The sequence below is a fragment of the Leptopilina boulardi genome, unplaced genomic scaffold (genome assembly GCF_019393585.1).
Source record: "Leptopilina boulardi isolate dan_hultmark-lab unplaced genomic scaffold, ZJU_Lbou_2.1 LbouV2_351, whole genome shotgun sequence".
Lineage (NCBI taxonomy): Eukaryota > Metazoa > Arthropoda > Insecta > Hymenoptera > Figitidae > Leptopilina > Leptopilina boulardi.
In genome coordinates, this window is record NW_026137920.1 from 2193535 (window position 1) to 2214690 (window position 21156).

The 21156-nt window shown below is 30.2% G+C and overlaps 1 protein-coding gene across 1 annotated transcript; it reads left to right on the forward strand.

Annotated features, from left to right (window-relative positions):
• The first annotated feature begins 7566 nt into the window (after window positions 1–7566).
• Window positions 7567–9969, forward strand: LOC127286216 (uncharacterized). Its single transcript, XM_051312574.1, has one exon. The coding sequence runs from the start codon at window positions 7567–7569 to the stop codon at window positions 9967–9969; it is 2403 nt and encodes an 800-aa protein (XP_051168531.1).
• The last annotated feature ends 11187 nt before the right edge of the window (window positions 9970–21156 follow it).

Genomic DNA, 21156 nt, shown 5'->3' on the forward strand with positions numbered 1-21156 from the left:
TCCGTCAGAATTTTATGTGTGGTTTTACTTTCCGGCGACTCATATAAAAAAAAATTTATAATCACTACGCTTCGTTGAAATCTAAAAATTTTATAAATATTTTGTCCGACATATTACTCTCTAAATCTGAATCAGCGAAATCCCACTTATTCTCAGTGAATAGTCACTGATTGAAATAGCTATAAGTATACCACTGGGAATCAGTGGAATTTCACTGTTTCAATCAGCGAGGAATTATTTCACTGATTTAAACAGTGAAAGTTCGCTGATCTAATTAGTAGTTTTTCACTGATTTTTCAGTGAATTAAATATTTCTTAGTTTTTTCTGTGTCAAAAGATAAAATATTAGTTTAATGAAAAATATTATATTTATTGAAACACGTACATCAATTAGGAAAACTGAACATTATTTAGTAATTATTCGTAAATTAATATTAGGAAAACGTAAGTTTAAAACGTAGAATAAAAACACAAAAATATAAAAAATGAAACATCCATTGAAAATAAATAGAAAACACATTAATCGAAGTTTCAATGACTTGTTTGATAAACTATAAAACTAATTTGACGATTCTTCGTTGATAACGTTGCACACATTGATGTGCATCGATGTAACTACACTGCGAGTTCCCGTGTGAAGATCATAAACATAATTTTCAATGAAATTATAGAAAATTTCAAATTTTAGAAGGTTTGTGTAAAAAGATTTAACTAAAATCTTTTTACACAAACCTTCTAAAATTTGAAATATTTCCTCTGGAATATTATTGTCCCTTAACTTGGTGTACAATTCTAAGGGCAATGTAGATATATTCGATAAATCCATCTTATTGAAATTATTGCTGATTCCGAGTAAAAGTGTAATCTACAAAATACAAAGCAGAAGTAATTAAAGGGAAAATCAATTGTCGGTATAGTTAAAATTATGCGCAAAAATAGTGATAAATATTAATATCGCATGAAAAATATAAGTGAGGTTATGTTTCGTGTCAAACGAAAACGAATTAGTTTTCAAATGATAATTTGAACAATTTATGAATTTTATATAATCGAAACCATCTATAAAACAAAGAAAATTTAATTAATTAATTATAATCATTACGTATTTTGTTAAATTTATTATAAAATAGTTAAAAATAACACTGTATAAACCAAAGTAATCTTTGATCAAATTTTGATATAAATTCAACTACTGTATATGAACTTATGATCCAAAAGGTAAATAATAGTGTATAATATGTACTTACTAAGTATTTAAACAATTTTTTCACTTAAAAAACGCAAATGTTGATATAACTTTTAACCTAACTTGCCCAGATTTCTCTTGCACCAAATGACGCTCTGAAATTTACTGCGTCGGCGCAGAAGCAACTTCAGTAAAGTCACTGTTTCGTCAGTGATAGTCGCTGATTCTCAGTGAAAATCTTTGTCACTGAGAAAATCAGCGAAATTTTCACTGATTCAGATTTAGAGAGTAGATCCGCCATTTTGCATTTTTAAATTTTGTCATCATATTTGAATTCAGCGACCTCGAAAACGTTAAAGTACCAAGTCTCATTGAAATCTAAGCACTTTTTAAATTTTCTGTTCGCCATATTGGATTCGCCATTTTGAATTTTCAAATTTTACCATCATATTTAAATTCAGCGACCTCAAAAACGTTAAAGTACCACAGTTTGAACAAAAAAATTTTTGTTTCAAAATTGCATTGTTTTAGTCCGCCATTTTGAATTCTCCATTTTGAATTTTGAAAAATGAACTTTAGTTTTGTATTCAGTGATCCTAAATGCTTACAAAAAAGTTGTTTTATTAAGTTTTACCATGATATACCGGTTTGTATACTTCAATTTACCATTTTTTCCTAAAAAATGCTAACTTCACTCGACACCCAGGAGCTCAAAAAAATAAATCAAGGGTTCCCTTTAATTTTCCTCTATTCTACATTTATTTAGCTTTATTTTGGTCCAAGGTTCATTCAATTTTGTCAATGTGTTCAAGAGACATTAGGTTTTGAACATGAAATTGCAAAAATAACACACCGTGTGCTGGTGGAAGTTTTAAACTTGGAAGTACACTTCTGCTAGGTTTTTGTACAGGAGGAATTGGTATTTCTATGTTTTCGTCAGTACTACTTTCAACTGTAGTTTCTTCAATTGTTTTTACTCTAGGTTGCAATGCTCTTCTTTGTGAAACTCTTGATCCGATTGTGCTTTGATTTAAGCCTGCTTTTGATGTGGATGGTTTTAATATTGGTTTTGTAGGTCGTAATTTAGATTTTTGTGTATTAATACTGATAGTTGTTGGAGGTTTAATTAGTTTCTTGGTTTTTTTATCAAATTGTTTGTTAATTAAAATTTTAACTTGCCTTTGTTCAATCTCTGCTTGATATTTTTCGGTAATGTCTTCAGTAGCAACATTTCTGGAAAGGGCATCTGCATTTGTGTTTAATTTTCCTGCCTTATGTTGAAATTCGTATTCATAATCTCTTAATTTTAGTCTTCATCTTATTAACCGTTGTCCTGGGTCTTTTATGGTATCAATCCATCTTAATGGCTCATAATCACTCACTAAAGTGAATTTCTTTCCATTGATGTAGGGTCTAAAGTGATGGACTGCATATAGAACTGCTAAACATTCCTTTTCAGTTGTGGAATAATTTAATTCTGGTGCACTTAACACTCTGGAAAGATAAGCAATAGGAAGATCAAATCCGTCTTTTTCTTGACTCAACACTGCACCTATAGCGAAATCTGATGCGTCGGTTGTTACTGTAAAAGGCTTTTCATAATCTGGATATTGTAAAATAGGATTGGTACATAGGGCTTCTCTTAACTACGTGAAACTCTCTTCTTGTTCTTGTTTCCATTCGAATTTAACGTCCTTTTTCAATAAGTTGGATAATGGCTTAGCTTTTGCTGAGAAATCCTTAATGAATCTTCTGTAGTATCCTGCTAAACCTAGAAATTGTTTTACATTTCTTGGTGTTTTAGGAGTAGGAAAATTTTTAACTGCTTCTACGGTTTTAGGATTAGGTTTCACTCCTTCGCTACTTATTACGTGGCCTAATATGCAACTTCTTTAAAAAGAAACTCGCATTTTTCAGGTTGTAATGAAAGATTTGCACTTTTTAGTCTCTGTAGTAATCGTCTTACTTTCTTGCCGTGTTCTTCTAAATCCATTGCGTAAACAACAATATCATCCAAATATACGAATAGTTCAACTCCTTGGAGTCCTGTTAGTACTTGGTCCATTAATCTCTGAAATGTTGATGGTGAATTCTTTAATCCCATGGGCATTCTTATGTATTCATAGTGTCCATGTGTATTAGAGAATGCTGTTTTTTGTCTGTCAATAGGATCTAGTTCTATTTGATGAAATCCACTAGCTAAATCGAATACTGAGAAGTATTTAGCCTGCCCAAGGTTATCTATAATGGACGTGATGTTCGGCAAGGGGTAAAAGTCGCCAATAGTCTTCTCATTTAGCGCTCTAAAATCGATCACGGTGATCATGGTGAGCAAGAAGGACCTATTGCTCCTTCAGACTTCATTCTTTCGATAACCTTGTCAATTTCTTCTTTTTGAGATGGTGAAAATCTGTATTGCTTCGTGTGAATTGGTATTTCATCTTTAGTAAGAATTTTATGTTGCACTAAATGCGTTGGAGTTAAGTGTTCGCCTGGGAGATGAAAATTATCTGGAAATTTTGCGACTATTTCTTTCACATGTTCTTTTTCTTCATCGTTTAGGTGATCTAATCTTAAATGTTCGAGTACAGCTGAAACTTTATCTATAGGTGGTGTGTATTCTTCTTCTGAGGAGTAACCATCAGAATCTTCTCCTGCTAATTTGTAAAATTCGAAAGGAATTAACTCTTGGGGTGGTATTTCAATTTCTGCATCTTCTGATGTCATATTTATAGCATAAATGTGACAAACTCCATCGTGATTTGTTACTACACCTTCACCAACTAATAAACCTTCAACTGTTTTTATTAAAGGTAAATATCCTTCTTTTATTTCTGTATTTGAAACATCTATAGGTATTACTTGTCTTGTTCTGGCTTTAATAGTTACATTTTTCTTTCTATTAGCTTTATTTTCAGTTAATGTGTCTCTTGCTTGAATTGATTCTTTGTCTGCGAAAAATATTGGTTTTACTGGATTTGAATGTGTAACTAATGTATTATGCCAAAAAGAAATTTCAACTTTTTCTTCACGAAGATATTCTCGACCTAATATACCGTCAGATTCTATAGGGAAATTGTTGGGTACTACTTGGAAAGATATTGGTTTTGTATTTATCTCTATTTGAACAGTTCCTAATGTTGAAATTTTGATAGGAACGATTCCAGCTATGTGTATAGCTTCTTCTTGAATAATTTCTAATTCTGGTGATATTATATTTTCTTTGATTATGTTCACATCTGCGCCTGTGTCTATTAATAAAGTTGCTGACGAATTTTGAAAATTTGGAGAATTTATAATTATTAATGGGGATTCTCTGGAGCTTCTGGCATGGAAAATGTGTTTTGTAATGAGAGAATTCTCGCGTTGGCTGGACGCTCTTTGGGGCTCCGCTCGTCGTCGCGTCTGTCCGTCGAGTCGTGTTTGAGTTTAAATTGCTCTTGTCAAATGGATTTGGGGATTGAGCACGAGGTGGTGTTCTGTTCCCATCATGAGATTTATTGAAATAAGCTTCCTGCGGAGGAGGATAAGGATAAAAAGGATATGCATTATACGGCATATAAGCATTAGAAAAGTGAAAATTAGGTGAATTAGGGTATGGTTGTGAAGGGCCTTGGGTTGGAAAGTATGGTGGATATGGATTTCTCAATATTCCCGTAGGAGTAGGCGATTGAGAACGATATCTCGGTTGCTCATGAGGATATGAAAATTGCACTCTATCACTAGGGCTTCTTTCTCGATATCTATAATCATTTGGTTGGTGACGAGAATAATGATAAGCATTATAGTCAGGTTTATGATAGTTATGACGTTGTTCGAATTCTAGGGCGATATCGAATGCTGTATCGAGTGTTTTTTGGTTTCGACCTTCTACTATATTGGACATAGCATCTGGAAGGCCCTTTATGAATGCTTCTAAAGCACAATATGTTAATGGCTCCATCTGGGTCTTGGCGCTAATTGCACCATAAGAATCTGTAAGAGCGGCATTTGCTCCCGCTAGTAAAAGTGTTACTCTATCGTAAAACTCGCTAACATTTTCGTTTCGATTCATACGTATTGTGGATATTTCTTGCAAGTACCATGCATAAGATTTGTGAGTTGCAAATCTTTGTTTCAAGTGTTGTATTACTTGGTCAATGGTTCCAAAAAACTTACCGTGAGTACTAGTTCTAGCAGCACCTTTTAATTTAGCAAGAATAGATTTTAAATATTGATCATCGCAATTTTTAGGAATAGTAGATTGAGCATTTAAAATATCTTCAATAAAATCTTTTACTGGCATATTTTGGCCGTCATAAAAAGGAATATTCATTATACCTTGTTGTAACGCAAAACATTCTGCCATGGAATTTACCATGGTGTCATGAAGTGTTCTGTTCATTGTGGTTGTAAAGGTATCACTATTACTTTTGTTAGCTTCTTCGTCACTGTTCTGATTTCTCTTTCGTCTACGAGTCATTTGGGGTTACTTTAATATAATTCGTTAATAATGTCGAATGAAAAGGGGAGTCCTAAAACTCCGATAATGTCTGAATTATCGTTACAATTTATTGTTTGAAATTCTAGTACTGTATAATTGATACAAACTTTCGTTTCTCCGTGAGTTTATACAGTACCGTCTCTTAAGAAATATTTTATTATTCGATTTATTCCAAAGAATGGATTAATTTCGTTTTCTTTAATTAAATTGATTGGTAATGAGGGATCTATTACGAAACGACGTTCGTTTCCAATGAAAAATGGTGAATTTAATAATATCTGAGGATATAACTCGTTATTCTTTCCTTTCTTAAAAACGAGAAGTGTAATCGGCTAACTTCATGCGTAGATACCTTTCCTCATTGGTTTAAATCATAGTCGTGACGTCTGATTTGCTTAAATTCAAATTCGTGAAATCTGATTGGTTTTTAAAGTGGCGACAGGTAAACTGCAGCTAACTTCAAGTGTAGATACCTTTCCTTATTGGTTGATTTTAAATGTTCTTAAAGGAGAGTTCAGAATACGATTCGACGCGTTGATAGCGACGCGTCGGTCTTTAGGGGGAAACAAGGACAAACAATTCGAGAGACAAAGACAGAATGAACGTCGACGCGTCGCTATCAACATTTACTGTTCGTGATTTTACGCCATTTTGATAATTCATATTTGGAAAACGCGAAAAAGTAATATTTATACAGTTCTGTGTCAATAAAGAAACAAATAGTGAAAATTGATATATAGTACTTATAATAATTTGTTTCTTTGAAAAAATTAGTGAAATAGTGATAAATGTGATTATTATTTTTGTGTGTAAAAAAGCAATAAATAGTGAAAAAGTGCATTTACCAATAGTGTTTTGTTTAAATTGTGTAAAAAATCGACAGAACATAATATTTCTACATTTCTGTTCCTGTGAAAAGGAATAGTAAAAAAGGTTAAAATTTTATTGTTTTTAAAAGTGATTAATTAAAAATGTGAAATTGCTAGAGAAGAATGTGCTTTGTTATTGAAAAATTTTTTTGAAGTGTTTGTAATTGTTGTGTTGTGTTAAAATATTTTCTAAAAATAGAATTGTTTCACATGAAATAAAAGTGATGTAAACAGATATAACAAATTTAAGAATTTTAATTAAGATAAATAAATGAAAGTGAGAAATTAAAAATGTGAAATTGCAATATAATTGAATTGTTTGATTATTAAAAAAGTGAAGAATGTATTTTAGTATTGAAATTTTTTTTTGAAGTGTTTATAATTGTTGTGTTGTGTTAAAATATTTTTAAAAAATAAATAGAGCAGTTTCACATAAGATAAAAAGATAAAATCAGATATGACAGATTTAAGAATTTAATACACAGAATTCAAATACACAGATATCATAAAATTAAAGTATATAATATCATTTAATCGTATTGATAGATATCTTTACATTATTGATACATTATATGGAGCAGTTTCACATAAGATAAAAAGATAAAAACAAATGACAGATTTAAGAATTTAATACACAGAATTCAAATACACAGATATCATAAAATTAAAGTATATAATATCATTTAATCGTATTGATAGATATCTTTACATTATTGATACATTATATGGAGCAGTTTCACATAAGATAAAAAGATAAAAACAGATATGACAGATATACACAGACAAATACACAGATATCATAAAATTTAAAAATATATATATTAAATCGTATTGATAGATATCTACATTATTTATACATTATATCTTTACATTAGCTACAAAATATCTTGCAAATATATCAAACTTTTCAGTTAAAACGCATGAGATTCTTTGTTTTATAAGCTTGAAAACAAAGTGTTTACATTTTCTATAAATTTGTAATAGGTTATAAATTTTATGGAATGTAAATTAAATTTTCCATTCTAATCATGCCAAAAAGACGTGCAGTACGTTCTCCTTCGGAAGAAGAACAATACCAACTTTTAAAACTTCAAAGAAAAGCAGATTCTCAAAGAAGATACCGTCAAAAAGTAAATGATAATGTTAAAAATATTTCAAATAATTCTAATAATAATGTTCGTATAGAAGTCGATAGTATGCCTTCAACATCATTAAGCATTGATAATGTTGTATCTGTTGCATCAAGTACATTAAAAAAAATAAAAGTCGACAGCTTTTATGAAAAGAGTGATGTTAAACATAAAGAATTGGATTCAAACAGCGATCCATGTACAGATCAATTTGTAAATATTCTTTCTCAAAGCTTGCCTTCAACTTCATCAAGCACTGAGAATTATGTGTCCATTGCATCAAATGAAATAAGAAATAAAAATGTTGATTACACTGTTCAAGAAAGACAGTCATATCATTTTAAAAAAGCTGATTATCAACGCAATTATCGAAAAAGGAAACGGAATTTTTCTCAGATTGAAAACCTGTGTAATAATTGTACAGATACAGTTATAGAGGAACATTATTCTGGTGAAATGAACATTTTATGTAAGCATTGTAATGCTAAGCATTTTAAAGCAGAGCAAGTGCCCAATAAAAAAAATTCTTTTAATGATTGTTGTAAGCATGGTGAAGTTATTCTGGAAGATTTACCTAAGCCACCATTAATATTGCAGAGTTTATTTGACGGAACGCATGAACTATCAAATCATTTTCATGAACGTGTTCGATGTTATAATAATTCATTTGCATTTGCATCCTTTAATGCAAATTTAGTTGATTTTAATAATACACGTCCTGGACCTTATTGTTTTAAAATACATGGTCAGGTTTATTATCAAATGAATACATCTATATATGCTGAAGATAACAGCAATCCTTCATTTGGACAATTATTTATCGTGGATCAAAACGAATCCACAGACATTCGATGTAATCAATTTCAGACATTAAACCGAGATATTATTAATGCAATTGACACTGCTCTTCGGGATTGTAATATCTTCGCACAATCTTACCGTATGATGCATGAAGAAATGGAAAAATCAATGACTGAAAATAACCTAACCATTGAGCCTGAGATGCAATTATTATTTACATTGAAACCTGGGATGGATAGTAGACGATACAATATACAAAAAGTCAATGAAGTTGCTGCAATTTTTACTACAACTGCAGATGGTGATATTCCAGAATCATACGTCACTTTGTATAATAAGAGAAATAAAAATTTACAATATGTAAGTTCTATGAACCCTAATGTTGAGCCATGGATATATCCATTATTTTATCCATATGGTACGAGAGGTTGGGATGAAAATATGACTTGTGTTAACTCTAATAAACGAGTTTCACGGTCTGCATACATCAAGTTTAAAATAGCGTCTAGATATGACAATGTTATTTTAAAATGTGGACGATTATTTCAGCAATGGATTGTTGATAATTATGTGAAAGTTGAAAAAGATAGGACAAATTTCTGTCGAAATAATCAATCAACTCTCCGTGCCGAAAGTTACAAAGGGCTAATTGATCATTTACAAAGAAGGGCAGATGAGTCGAACAGTGAGGTAGGTAAAATTGTAATTCTTCCATCATCATTCACAGGTTCACCAAGAAATATGTTACAAAATTATCAGGATGCGATGGCTATTGTGAGAAAATTTGGGAAACCAGATCTATTTATTACGATGACATGTAATCCAAATTGGCGTGAGATACAGGAAAATTTACTACCTCATCAAACTGCAGCTGACAGACCAGATATTGTTTCTAGAGTTTTTAACATAAAGAAAAATGAAGTGATTAATGTAATTGTAAAGGAGAAATTATTTGGTGAAATACTTGCATATGTGTATGTTGTTGAGTATCAAAAGCGTGGATTGCCTCATATGCATTTATTAGTAAACTTAAAGCAAAACAATAAAATAACCACATCAGAGATTGTTGACAAATATATTTCTGCAGAAATTCCAGATCCATCGGAAAATCCTGTACTTCATGATATTGTTATGAGAAACATGATTCATGGTCCATGTGGGAGCTGGTGTAAAGATGAAAATGGTAAATGTTCAAAAAGTTTTCCAAAGAAATTCTGCTCAGAAACAATAATGGATGAAAATGGATATCCGTCGTACCGTCGTCGCAATAACGGAACTTTTAATCGTCCAAATAGAGGAACAGCAGATAATCAGTACGTTGTCCCATACAACCCTACATTATTACAATTATTTAATTTCCATATTAATGTAGAAGTTGTTTCTAGCATTAAATCAGTAAAATATCTGTATAAATATATTTATAAGGGGCATGATGCTGCTGCTATTGAAATAACAGATAGTGCCAATAGTGCAACTTCTATAGAATGTGATGAAATTTGAAATTTCATTGAAACTCGATATGTAAGTCCCGTTGAAGCGTGTGACAGAATTTTTGGAAGACCAATACAGAATAAAAGTCATTCTGTTACCCGATTACCTGTTCATTTACCCAATGAACATATCGTTACTTACTTCATTAACTTTAACATTATTTTCGATGTGTCCTTTTCTTCAACTAAAAAGCAACGTGTCCTCTTTTTCAAAGAAAATTCGACGTGTCCTTTTTTTCCACTAACCAAGCGAATATTTACTTTTATATGAGGGTTTATTTTTATTACTCAATTATTATATATAATTCAAATCCTTAACTGTTCACTTCATAGTTAAGTATTTTTCTTTCAAGCAATTGTCAATTGTACTTTTCTTTATTTTTACAATACTTTCATTATATCGACATATTTTGAAATTATCAAAAATGAAGGAACTACAATATAATAAATAACAACTTCAGATTAAACTATAAACCTAACTAATATTAATGTAGGAAATAATTAATTAATCGTAAAGAAAGTACAAAAAATCCGCGCGCTGTGGCGCGCGGTCGGTCTCGTATAAGAAATTGAAAATATGAAGTCATAGAGGTTTTCAAGATGGCGGATCACTGGAGGAGTCGCTACCAGCTTAAGATACGCTTGAGAGTTGCCTTTAAGGTGGACGTCTGACTTGCCTTGTGGCGAACTACTGCGTGGCTACCGCGCGCGAAGTCAATGAGTAGTTTATGTCAATGAATGCTTGATTAACTATATTAACCGCGTGAATTTAATTATGACCTCTTATGTTAATATGTTCTCCTAATCTTTTTCTTGTGCGGAGAATTATTTAAATCAATATATCTTGCGAATTATCGATTTTAAAATTTTTGTTCATATACCAAAATTTTAATAACCCGATTAGGGAAATTATTACAATTACAACAATTGTTGTTATTAATGAAAAATAATGCATGTATTGGTATCGATAATGTATTAATAAGTTTAGAACGTAAACTCTCTAGGATCTGTATTTAAAAATGGTAATCCTAAAATATCTGTCAATTCGTTTTGTCTGTTGTTAATATAAGTTCGGAATTTAATTGATTTATTGGCAATTATTATCTCTGCTGTTCCTGAGGTGACAAATGATCCTGAATCCAATACTATTGATTCTGATCGATTGATTATAGTATTTGGGGATAATTTCTTTTCGTTTATTAAATTGAAATGTAATGCAGGGTTAACTAAGAAAAGACCTCTATTTTCCTTTAAATTTGTTGATGATATGTGAATATTAGGAAAAATATCAGTATTGAATTCAATATTATTGACATATAAATTCATGGAAATTTTCGGAAAGAAGAATTTCGCAAAAATCTACAAACACGTCTAATAATTCGCTCTCTAATAGAATTTGAGCGTCTATGAATTCTTCTATCGTAATCTTCAGCGATCTGACTAAAATAATTTGTTTCAAATAATTGATCGAAAAATGATGCGCCTAAAACGCCCACGATTTCGGAATCACTTTCGTAATCGATAACTTCGAATTTTAATGAAAAATCATGAAATTCAACTATAGCACTTCCTCTGGTGCGAATTGATCCTTGACGTGAGGTATATCTGTTATTTCTATTAATATTAACAAATGAATATAATTCTGATTCTTTTATCAAGTTTAATTGTATAGTGTGATCAATAAGAAAAATTCCTCTATGTGTCACAAAATTACCAGAAATTAATTCGATTTGAGGGTAACTAAATCGATTAAAATTAAGTGCGTCGAAATAACTATTCATTTATAAATGATATTTTATTTGAACGAAATAATTTGAATTTTTGAATAATTAATTATTTGGAAATTATTTTGGGGATAGTATACCAAATAACAGCAATTAATATTACGTATACTATAAACATGCAAAATAAAACAAAACACATTAGTTTAGATTAGCAATTTGATTTTTATTCTATTTATTTTAATTATAATATGAATTTATGATTTTTTAATAATTTGTTCAGTTTTATTTAGTAAATTTTCGAAGAAGTTGGAAAATTCTTCTTGTGATTTTAATTCTTTTATTGATGTTTTTGATTGTATGTTTTCGACAAATTTTTCGGATTCTAGAGATGTTTCTACGTTATATCGTCTTCGAGCTTTGATTCCTCCTCGGTTTTTAATTTTCTTTGTTGTTGGAACTTTATCGCTCATTATTTTTTTACTAAAATGAAAAAAAACATTTTCATATATTAATTGTCTTAATGATTTTTTTTTTATTTTTGATATTTTAAATATTTCAAAAACAACTCACAATGATATTGTAAGAGTCATGGAATATTTGGAAATTAAGGATAAAAGGAAAAATAAATTGACAAAATCGCCGGACGGCGCAAAATGTCGTTTGACTAGTTAAAATTCGCCGGACGGCGCAATAATAATGTCACAAATTTATCTTTATTGGAAAGAAGGAGAAATTCTCAATTGAACAGCCTCGCCGGACGGCGCAAATTGTTCTTAAATCAAGCCGAAATTCGCCGGACGGCGCAAAAACAGCTCAACTTACAGAATTTTATTAAGGAATAAAAGGAAATTGTTTATAAAATTATAAACAATGGAGGTTTGGATAAGTTGGTATAAGGGTTGATATTGGAATAAATTTTGACCCTTATAATTTTGAAATTGTTTCTAAAATATTTTTTTTTTTTATTTTTCTAAAATTTAGAATATTTTAATTGTTAAATAACAAAAGTGACAATCCCACCACTGCCACCAAATCAGCTGTTACGTTCCGAGCGAGAGGGAGGCTTTTAAATAAAATTTAATTATTTATTTAAATTTGATTCTAAAACCAGTTAGCTGATTAATCAGGTTGGTAAAGCCTGATTTTTATTTTTATTGTAGGATCGTTGTCACTTGTCAAAACTACGGGTTTTGCGTTAAAAACAAGAATAATATTCCTTTTTATGAATTTATTAAAGATTATAATAATTAGAATTACAGAAAGTTACAATTGTTACAAAATTGTTACTTACGTTTATTAAACAGTTGTCGTAAATCGAAAATACAGCTAGGTTGTTATAATGTTGTTTTCAAATGTGAATTCGTTTCAAATGAATGAAACTAAAGTTTGTTTTATTACACTTATGCAATATTACAACTTTGATGAGTTTTTGTAATAAATTAACAGTTTTTCACGTATCTAAGTGTTACTTCACGTCACTTGAACCTATTGGCTATCAGGAAAGAATGTTCTATGTGTTAGTTCCTTGAAACTAACTTGAACCTATTAGAAAATCAGGAAAGAACGATTCTATGTGTGAAAGAGATATATTTCGTCAGGTGCAGCTATGACATCATGTTTATGCTCGCGCTCGAGTTATACGTGATTCATAGTTCATTCGAAATCTACGTTCATTCAAAAGTTTATTCATTTTACTCCTTACTACACGTCATATTATATGATTTAAATAATATAAGTGAACGCATTCTTTCTATTTTTGAATTATTATTCATATAATTTAGATTGGTAATTTCAATCTCTTGATTGCGATTAATTACTTAAATAATTTATTAAAATAATAATAATTTATGAAAATTTGTAAAATTAAAAATATATCGGGATGTAACAATCCTGGCAAGTAGTGCAATTTTACATTTTATTTCTTAATTCAGAAATTTTTTACGCTTTTTTTCACCTGAAATATATCTTTGGTTAAAAAAAATGAAAATATCTTTTTTTAACTTAGAATGTCTTTTTTAAGTGTTAAAATATTACAAAAATGTTTACCTACCTTTTTAACATCGATTTTTACATAAAAATTTACAAGTCCGAAATGCCATGGTTAAACCATGGGATTTGGACAAACCCCATGGTTCGCCCATACAACGGGTCAACCACGGGCGAAAACTAAGTGAAATTTTTATCCATAGTTTTCCCATGGTTGACCCATTCCTCACATTTCCACGCGAGTAATTAATTTGAATAAATAAATAAAATAAATATTTATGTCAAATTAATTTTTTAAATAAATAAATGTATTTGTAAATAAATAATTGTTTTTAAATAAACAAATATTTGTAAATAAACAAATATATTTATAAATAGATAATTATTTATAGATAAAAAAATATGTTTATAAATAAATAATTATTTATGATTGAAACTAATACTTGAAAAACAATTGTTACAAATATATAAATAAATAATCATGTAATTAATATTAAAAATGATCAATATATAAAATTATAATATTTCTTAAAAATGTAATGTTTTTGACATTTTGTGTTATGAAAAAAAGGAAATCAACATACGGAGTCACCAATACTTAGAAAACATGATGTATATTCAGATGTTCATTACATGAACATTTTGCTTCCTCTTGTGACGTTGCACAATTTTTTTTAAATAAGTGGCGTTATTTTATAAACAAACAAAGTCTTATGGTCAAAACATGCCGATGGTTGCAGCGATTTTCTCAAGTCAAGGCCAAAATATTTTTGTTTTATAATAATTATTATTAACCCTCTTCGAATCTCTTTCATGTAAACTTCTGTGCCGTTTTAAATCCTGTGACGAAGCGTCTTGAATCCTGTTGATGAGCCGTCTTGGATTCTGCCGAGGAGTCATCTTGGATCCTGTCAATGAGTTACTTCTTGTCTTTCCGAGCCATCATCAGCCGAGTAGAGTCAATTTAAATCGAGGCAGTCTCCCAGTTCCCATATTAATGCCAAAAGCGCGTTAGAGCGCCTGTGCTACCCCGTCGCTTCCGTTCCCCTATTTGGAGGGAAAACCAATAAGTTCGCCAAAATGATATATGTCCCCCTTTTGAGAAATTACTATCTTTGGATTCTACCTCTGCAAGAATTAACTTAAATAGGAGCTCCTTAATTGATAAAAATTTTGAAAAAATTCTTATCCTCAGAAACCTTAAGGATGCTTTTATTTTATAGATTAACAATTAAGGAAAAATTCCCTCGTCATTTCTCCAGAGTAGTGGAGACATCTTTGCCCAGGCCCGAGTTCTACATCGCTAGAACCTCGGAGGTTGTCGTCGAGAAATTGAGAATTCAAAGGCAAATAAATAAGGAAGCATGAATCTGCGAAAGGGGATTAGGCCAAGAGTCCCTAATTTCCATCTGCAGTTACGCTACTTATTTTGGCGTAGCAATACAAGTTCAGAGGGTGTTATCAGTGGCGAACGGGGGGGAAGGGCCGAAGGAAAAGCCGGCAAGAACCCTGTGAAAACGACGCTCGATCTCTTCTCGATCAGCAATCATCGGCGACGGTAGTCTTTGAAAAATTGTTCGATAGTGACTCTTTTAAAATCTTACTCAAAAATTAAGTTATCCTGAATTAGTTCCGATTCAATTCGACTAAAAGTAAGTGTTATCGTTAAGTTTCCCAAATAAAATGTAATTTAAAATGTTGTGTAATGTGAGTGGTTCAGCCGGTCTCGTGGTCGAACGGGAATTAGATTTTTTTTATATAAGATTTCAGTGTATGATAGTAAAATAATCCTAGTGTTTTGTGTTTAAATTGAAGTGTTTCTTAATGATAAATTTTAATAATTAATCTCTTTCGTAAATTTTCTTCGATTAATTGAAGAAACGTTCGAGATTCCCCGTCTGACCACGCCGCCAGAAATTTCTCAGTAAAAAGTTGTAAGTAAAATTTTATTAAAACCTTGTTCCTCATCTATTTCCTTCAAGTAATTGTTTTGAAATTTATTGTCCCAACCTTGAGAGAAATATTACTATTACTCGATTCATGATTTGACCATGATGGGTTTCCCAGAAAATTATAGAGGTTATCATGAGAATGTCCATGGTAACTTTCCCAATATTGGCAAAATTCACATTACCCTAATAAACAAATAAAAAACCTTTTCGCCCCAATAATGAAATATAATTCTATGTATTCTCCTCCCAATATTGTTTGTCATTATTATGAATTTTGAATGATTTATATTGTATGTTGTAAAATCTTTATAACGAGATTATTTGCTGACCATGTGTGAATTTTTTTTATAGACCTTGAACAGAGAAAATTGTATATCGAGAGAGCCTAATTTTTATTTATTTTATTGCTTCGTTTAACTCAAAATTATTGTAAAAAGGAAAATAACATTTTTGTAGCGTTAATATTGTCACGAAATTATAATGTAGAATAATCCTGAAAATTCCCTTAGAGTACATCTAAAATCGTCGCTTATCTTTTATCAAGCAAATTTTGTATATTTCTTTTGTGAAATTTCCTTCCTTTTTCTTTCTGAATAAATTATAAATTATTTCATTTTAAAATTTGTTAATGTGATTTTCTCGAAACACGACCATTCTCCCTAAGCTGCCGGCAAAATATTAGAGAAATGTTGTGATTATCCTTTCTTGTTTAATTTTTTTTAAAGAGATTTGATTAATTTTGAGATTTAGTCTCATTTTGTTAAGATTAGTATAATTTTGAATTGTTCTATCGCTTTGAGATTCAGTCTCGTTTGATTGAAAAATTGGATTATATCTAATTCTCATATGAATTTCTTTTACATTTTTTTATTTATATAATTTAGTTCTATTTTATTTTAGTCATCGTTCGAACTTGATTAATTTGGTTAATTTTGAGATTAAGTGACATTCCCTTTTTCGTTATTATAGAATTTAATTATAATTCATTTTAATCGTTCGAATCAGACTAATTTTTTTGTATCTCTGTCCCAAGAAAGGACTGGCACCCGGTTGTCTAGTATTTTATCTCTTACTTAATTCTTGCAAGAGCTGAGATATCATAACATTTCGTTTCCCTTAATTGTTACGGACTATAAGACTTTGGCAAAATAATTATTAATTAGGAATTTTTGGATTGTTATTGTTTTTATCTTGAATTTATTTTTAAGCTGTTTCTTGGTTTCCCTTAAGTCTCATTTTGTTTATTGTTTTGATAATTTTTGTTTATTTATAAATTTTAATTTTCTTATTATTTTTATCTTGATAATATTTAAATTTTTTTGAAAGTCAAAACTTTCATCATAGAGAAAGCATTAACATTAAAATAAAAATACATTAATATAATAATATAAACATTTGAGTATACATTTGAGTTAAATTTAAAAAATTAATGGAAGTTAAAAAATCAAAAATTCACATTCTAGCTGAAATTTCTAAAAATTAATTAAAAATAATATATAATTATTTACCATTATATCGGTTTGTTTTAATGCAAGAAATATAATTATTTTATATTTAAACTTAAATTTAAATAAATACAAAATTTTTCAGCTAAAATGGGAATTTTTTTTTAACTTTCATTAATTTACTAAATTTACCTCAAATGTATATTTTATATATACCAATCGATTCGTTTTCATGCAAGGAATACAATTATTTCATATATAAACTTCAATTTAAAAAATCACAAAATTTTATTGCCAAAATGTCAATTTTTGATTTTTTAACTTTAATTAATTCTTTTAAGTTAAATTGAAACTATACTTTATATATACCAATCGATTTGTCTTGATGTAAGGAATACGATTTTATTATATATAACCTTAAATTTTTCTATTTAAAAATTTTATTGATTAAAAAAAAATTTGGAAAAACCCACATAACATGTAATATTGCAGCAATATTTCTGCAATATTTATTTTTAACATTCGAAATATTTAAATTTAATGTTGCATAAATATTTCAGGAACATTAATATGTCCGACTCAGGGAATATTATATTTTAACATTGCCGGAATGTTGCGTTTAAACTTTGCATAGGTAGAATTTTTTTTCAATATGTCTGAGTAATATTGAAGAATTATTATTTGAATGTTTCTTGAATATATCTGGGAAATATTGCAGTAATTTTTATTTTTATTTTTACTTTTAGGCCTGATATCATTGTAATTTTTCACATATTTATTTATGAAATATTCTTATCAAAAATTTTATATATATTGTTATAAAACTTAAACATTATAACTAAAACATTACTTAAAGTATTATATATATATGTACGTATATTTCAGTAAAGTAAATAAAAACTTAATGGTTAAAAGGAAATAACAAAAAAAAATTAAGTTAATAATGAAAGATCATGTATCTAAAAACACAACATTTTTATTTATATTTTAAATATTCACAAATTGAAAAATATAATAAGTCACTAAAATAAAACATAGTAAAAAAAAGTACAAATATACTTTCTAGAAGGTTCGAAGTATATTTAATTCGATTTTCTACAATGATACTATATAAGTAAAATAAGTTAAATAATAATCATTATCGAAAATAATATAATATGGGAAAAGATTAAACAACGCTAATTCACGTTCATGTAAGACTATCATTGTTGCATTAGTTAGCTGAATGATATGCATATGTATAAATTTCAAGAATTATCAAAAAATGATTCAAATTCTTTTTTCATTATGCAAAGTACTTTGTATTTACAAATGCTTGATGTAATTGTTCCAATTAGAGAAAGAGATAAACATATTCAAATAGTTTATAGCGGTAATAACAATTCTGGTCATTGGATTTGTGTTTATTACGATGAAGTAAGACTTTATATTTTTGATAACCTTAATGCAGGGTGTTCGAATATTCTTCAAATAGAATATTTAATTAGATTGTTCCCTTTTATACCAACAGAATTTTTTGTAGATGTTGATCAACAACCGGTTGGTACAGTTAAGTGTGAAGTATAATGCAATAGCATTTGCAACATCTGTATTGGTTAACAGTGTAAATTAAAAGATTAATTTATGGAACTGATAATAATGTAATGAGCAAGCATTTGATATCATTTTTTGAAAACAATTTGTTGAATTTTGTATTTAGATTTTAGAGTCTTCTTATTTTTGCTTGTATTTAGTTTTGTCAAAATCTCCCACTCTTAACTTTCTTGTATACCTGAAGGGAAGCAAATGGTTTTCACCAAAACCCTAAGTGAGTAGTACGAGCTGAGCTCTCTGACGAGAACCTTGAAATTAAAAGACTCAGCCTCTTCGCGCTCTTTTATGTAAACTTTTGTCATTTCACTCTATTGCTGGAGTAGAGACAATAAATATCCAGGTAGAAGTTAACGGAAGATTTTATGATAGACAGTTGCTAAATGTTCTCTATGTACCAGGCTTAAAGAGAAACTTATTTTCAGTGGGAGCAGTAAATAATAAGGGATTTTCTTTTCATTCGTTCGAAACTCACTGTGAAGTGCGGGATAAAAACGGAAAATTGAACTCTGTTGGTAAACGTTATTGCGGGAACCTTTTTAAAATGCAGTTTCAAGTGAAAAGTTTAATACCGGAGTGCAATTTAAGTGTCGTATCGACCCTGAAAATCTGTCATGAAAGGATGGGTCATATAAATACGAAAAGTATCCAAGCAACAGAACGAGCATCTGCAGCTTCAGGTCTAAGGATTAAAGGAAGTGAAGATTTTTTTTGTGAACCCTGCATTTTCGGTAAACAGAACAGGAAACCTCATAAATCAACAGCAAGAGAGAAAAATTTCAAACCAGGAGAAATGATACACTCAGATGTTTGTGGTCCCATAAACATCGAATCGCCAAAGGGTTCCAGGTATTTCATTCTTTTCAAAGACGAAAATTCAGATTTCCGTAAAGTATTTTTCATGTGTCATAAATCAGAAGCATTTGAGATATTTAAAAATATTTGAAGCAGCAATCACCAGGCAAACGGGAAACCAGATTAAAGTATTACGATCTGATAATGGCAGGGAATATTTATCAACCCAATTTACGAAATTTCTAGAACATAAAGGGATTACGCATGAATTATCAGCACCTTACATTCATGAACAAAACGGGAAGGCAGAGCGTGAGATTAGAACATTAGTCAACTGTGCGAGATCAATGATGATTGGGAAAAACGTTCCGAAAAATCTATGGCCAGAGGCCATAAACACTGCAGCTTATTTACTAAATCGAGTTACACTAAATCAAGATTCGGACAAAACAGCTTATGAAATTTGGTTCAAACAAAAACCAGATGTGAGCCACTTAAAAATTTTTGGATCGGATGCTTACCTCAACATTCCCAAAGAGAAGAGAACAAAATTCGACTCTAAAAGCAAAAAGATGATTATGGTAGGCTATGAAGGAGAGTCTGTAAATTATCGTCTATGGGACACTGAGAGCCGGAATATTTATATCAGTAACGACGTGGACTTCAATGAAAATGGTTGTAAAAATCTCGAAACCAAGGACAAAAGCAATTTAATTTCTTTCGACCTAGATTTTGGATTTCCAGAGGAGGTATTGGAGGAACGAAGAGAAAATGAAGCCGATATTCAAGCAGAGGAAATCCAAGAAAGGGAAAATAAAGATAACGAAAATGGAGCAGATATACAAGCAGAAGAAATCCAAGAAAGAGACAATGAAAATCAAGAAAACATTCGACATCGTCTACGCAATAGAGACAGAATAAATCAACCTGATCGGTACGGCATGCCATTAGCCTACTCTGCAGAAATAATACCGGATACATTTGACGAGGCGATATCTTCTGACAACTTTATTGAATGGAAAAAGGCAATGCAAGAGGAGATGACCGCACTTCATGAGAATTATACCTGGGAACTTGCAGAATTACCTACCGACCGTAAATCAATAGGGTGTAAGTGGGTCTATTCAGTCAAAAACGATGCTAATGGCAATTTAACAAGATACAAAGCCCGACTGGTGGCAAAAGGATTCTCTCAACGGGAAGGTGTGGACTATTTTGAAACTTTTTCACCTGTTGTGCGGTATGAATCCATACGAGTGATTTTATCCATTTGTGCTAGTGAAGATCTCGAAATTTCGAGATTTGATGTGAAAACCGCGTTTCTTAATGGTGAACTAAAAGAAGAAATATACATGGAGCAACCAAAAGAATTTGAGAATGCAAAAAAATCGAATCATGTGTGCAAACTAATCAGAAGTCTTTATGGTCTTAAACAATCTCCGCGATGTTGGAATGAAAAATTTGTTGATTTCTTGAGTAAATTTGATTTTAAAAACATCGAAAGTGACAAGTGCGTTTTTGTGTCAAAAGTGGATGGAGAACTAATATACCTTGTATTGTATGTTGATGATGGGTTATTAGTGTCAAAGTCGTTGCATGCTATAAATCAAGTTTTGAATGCGATACAAGAGGGATTTAAAATCACAATTGAAAAAGCTGACCAATTTGTCGGTTTTGAAATTCACCGTGATCGACCAAACAAATG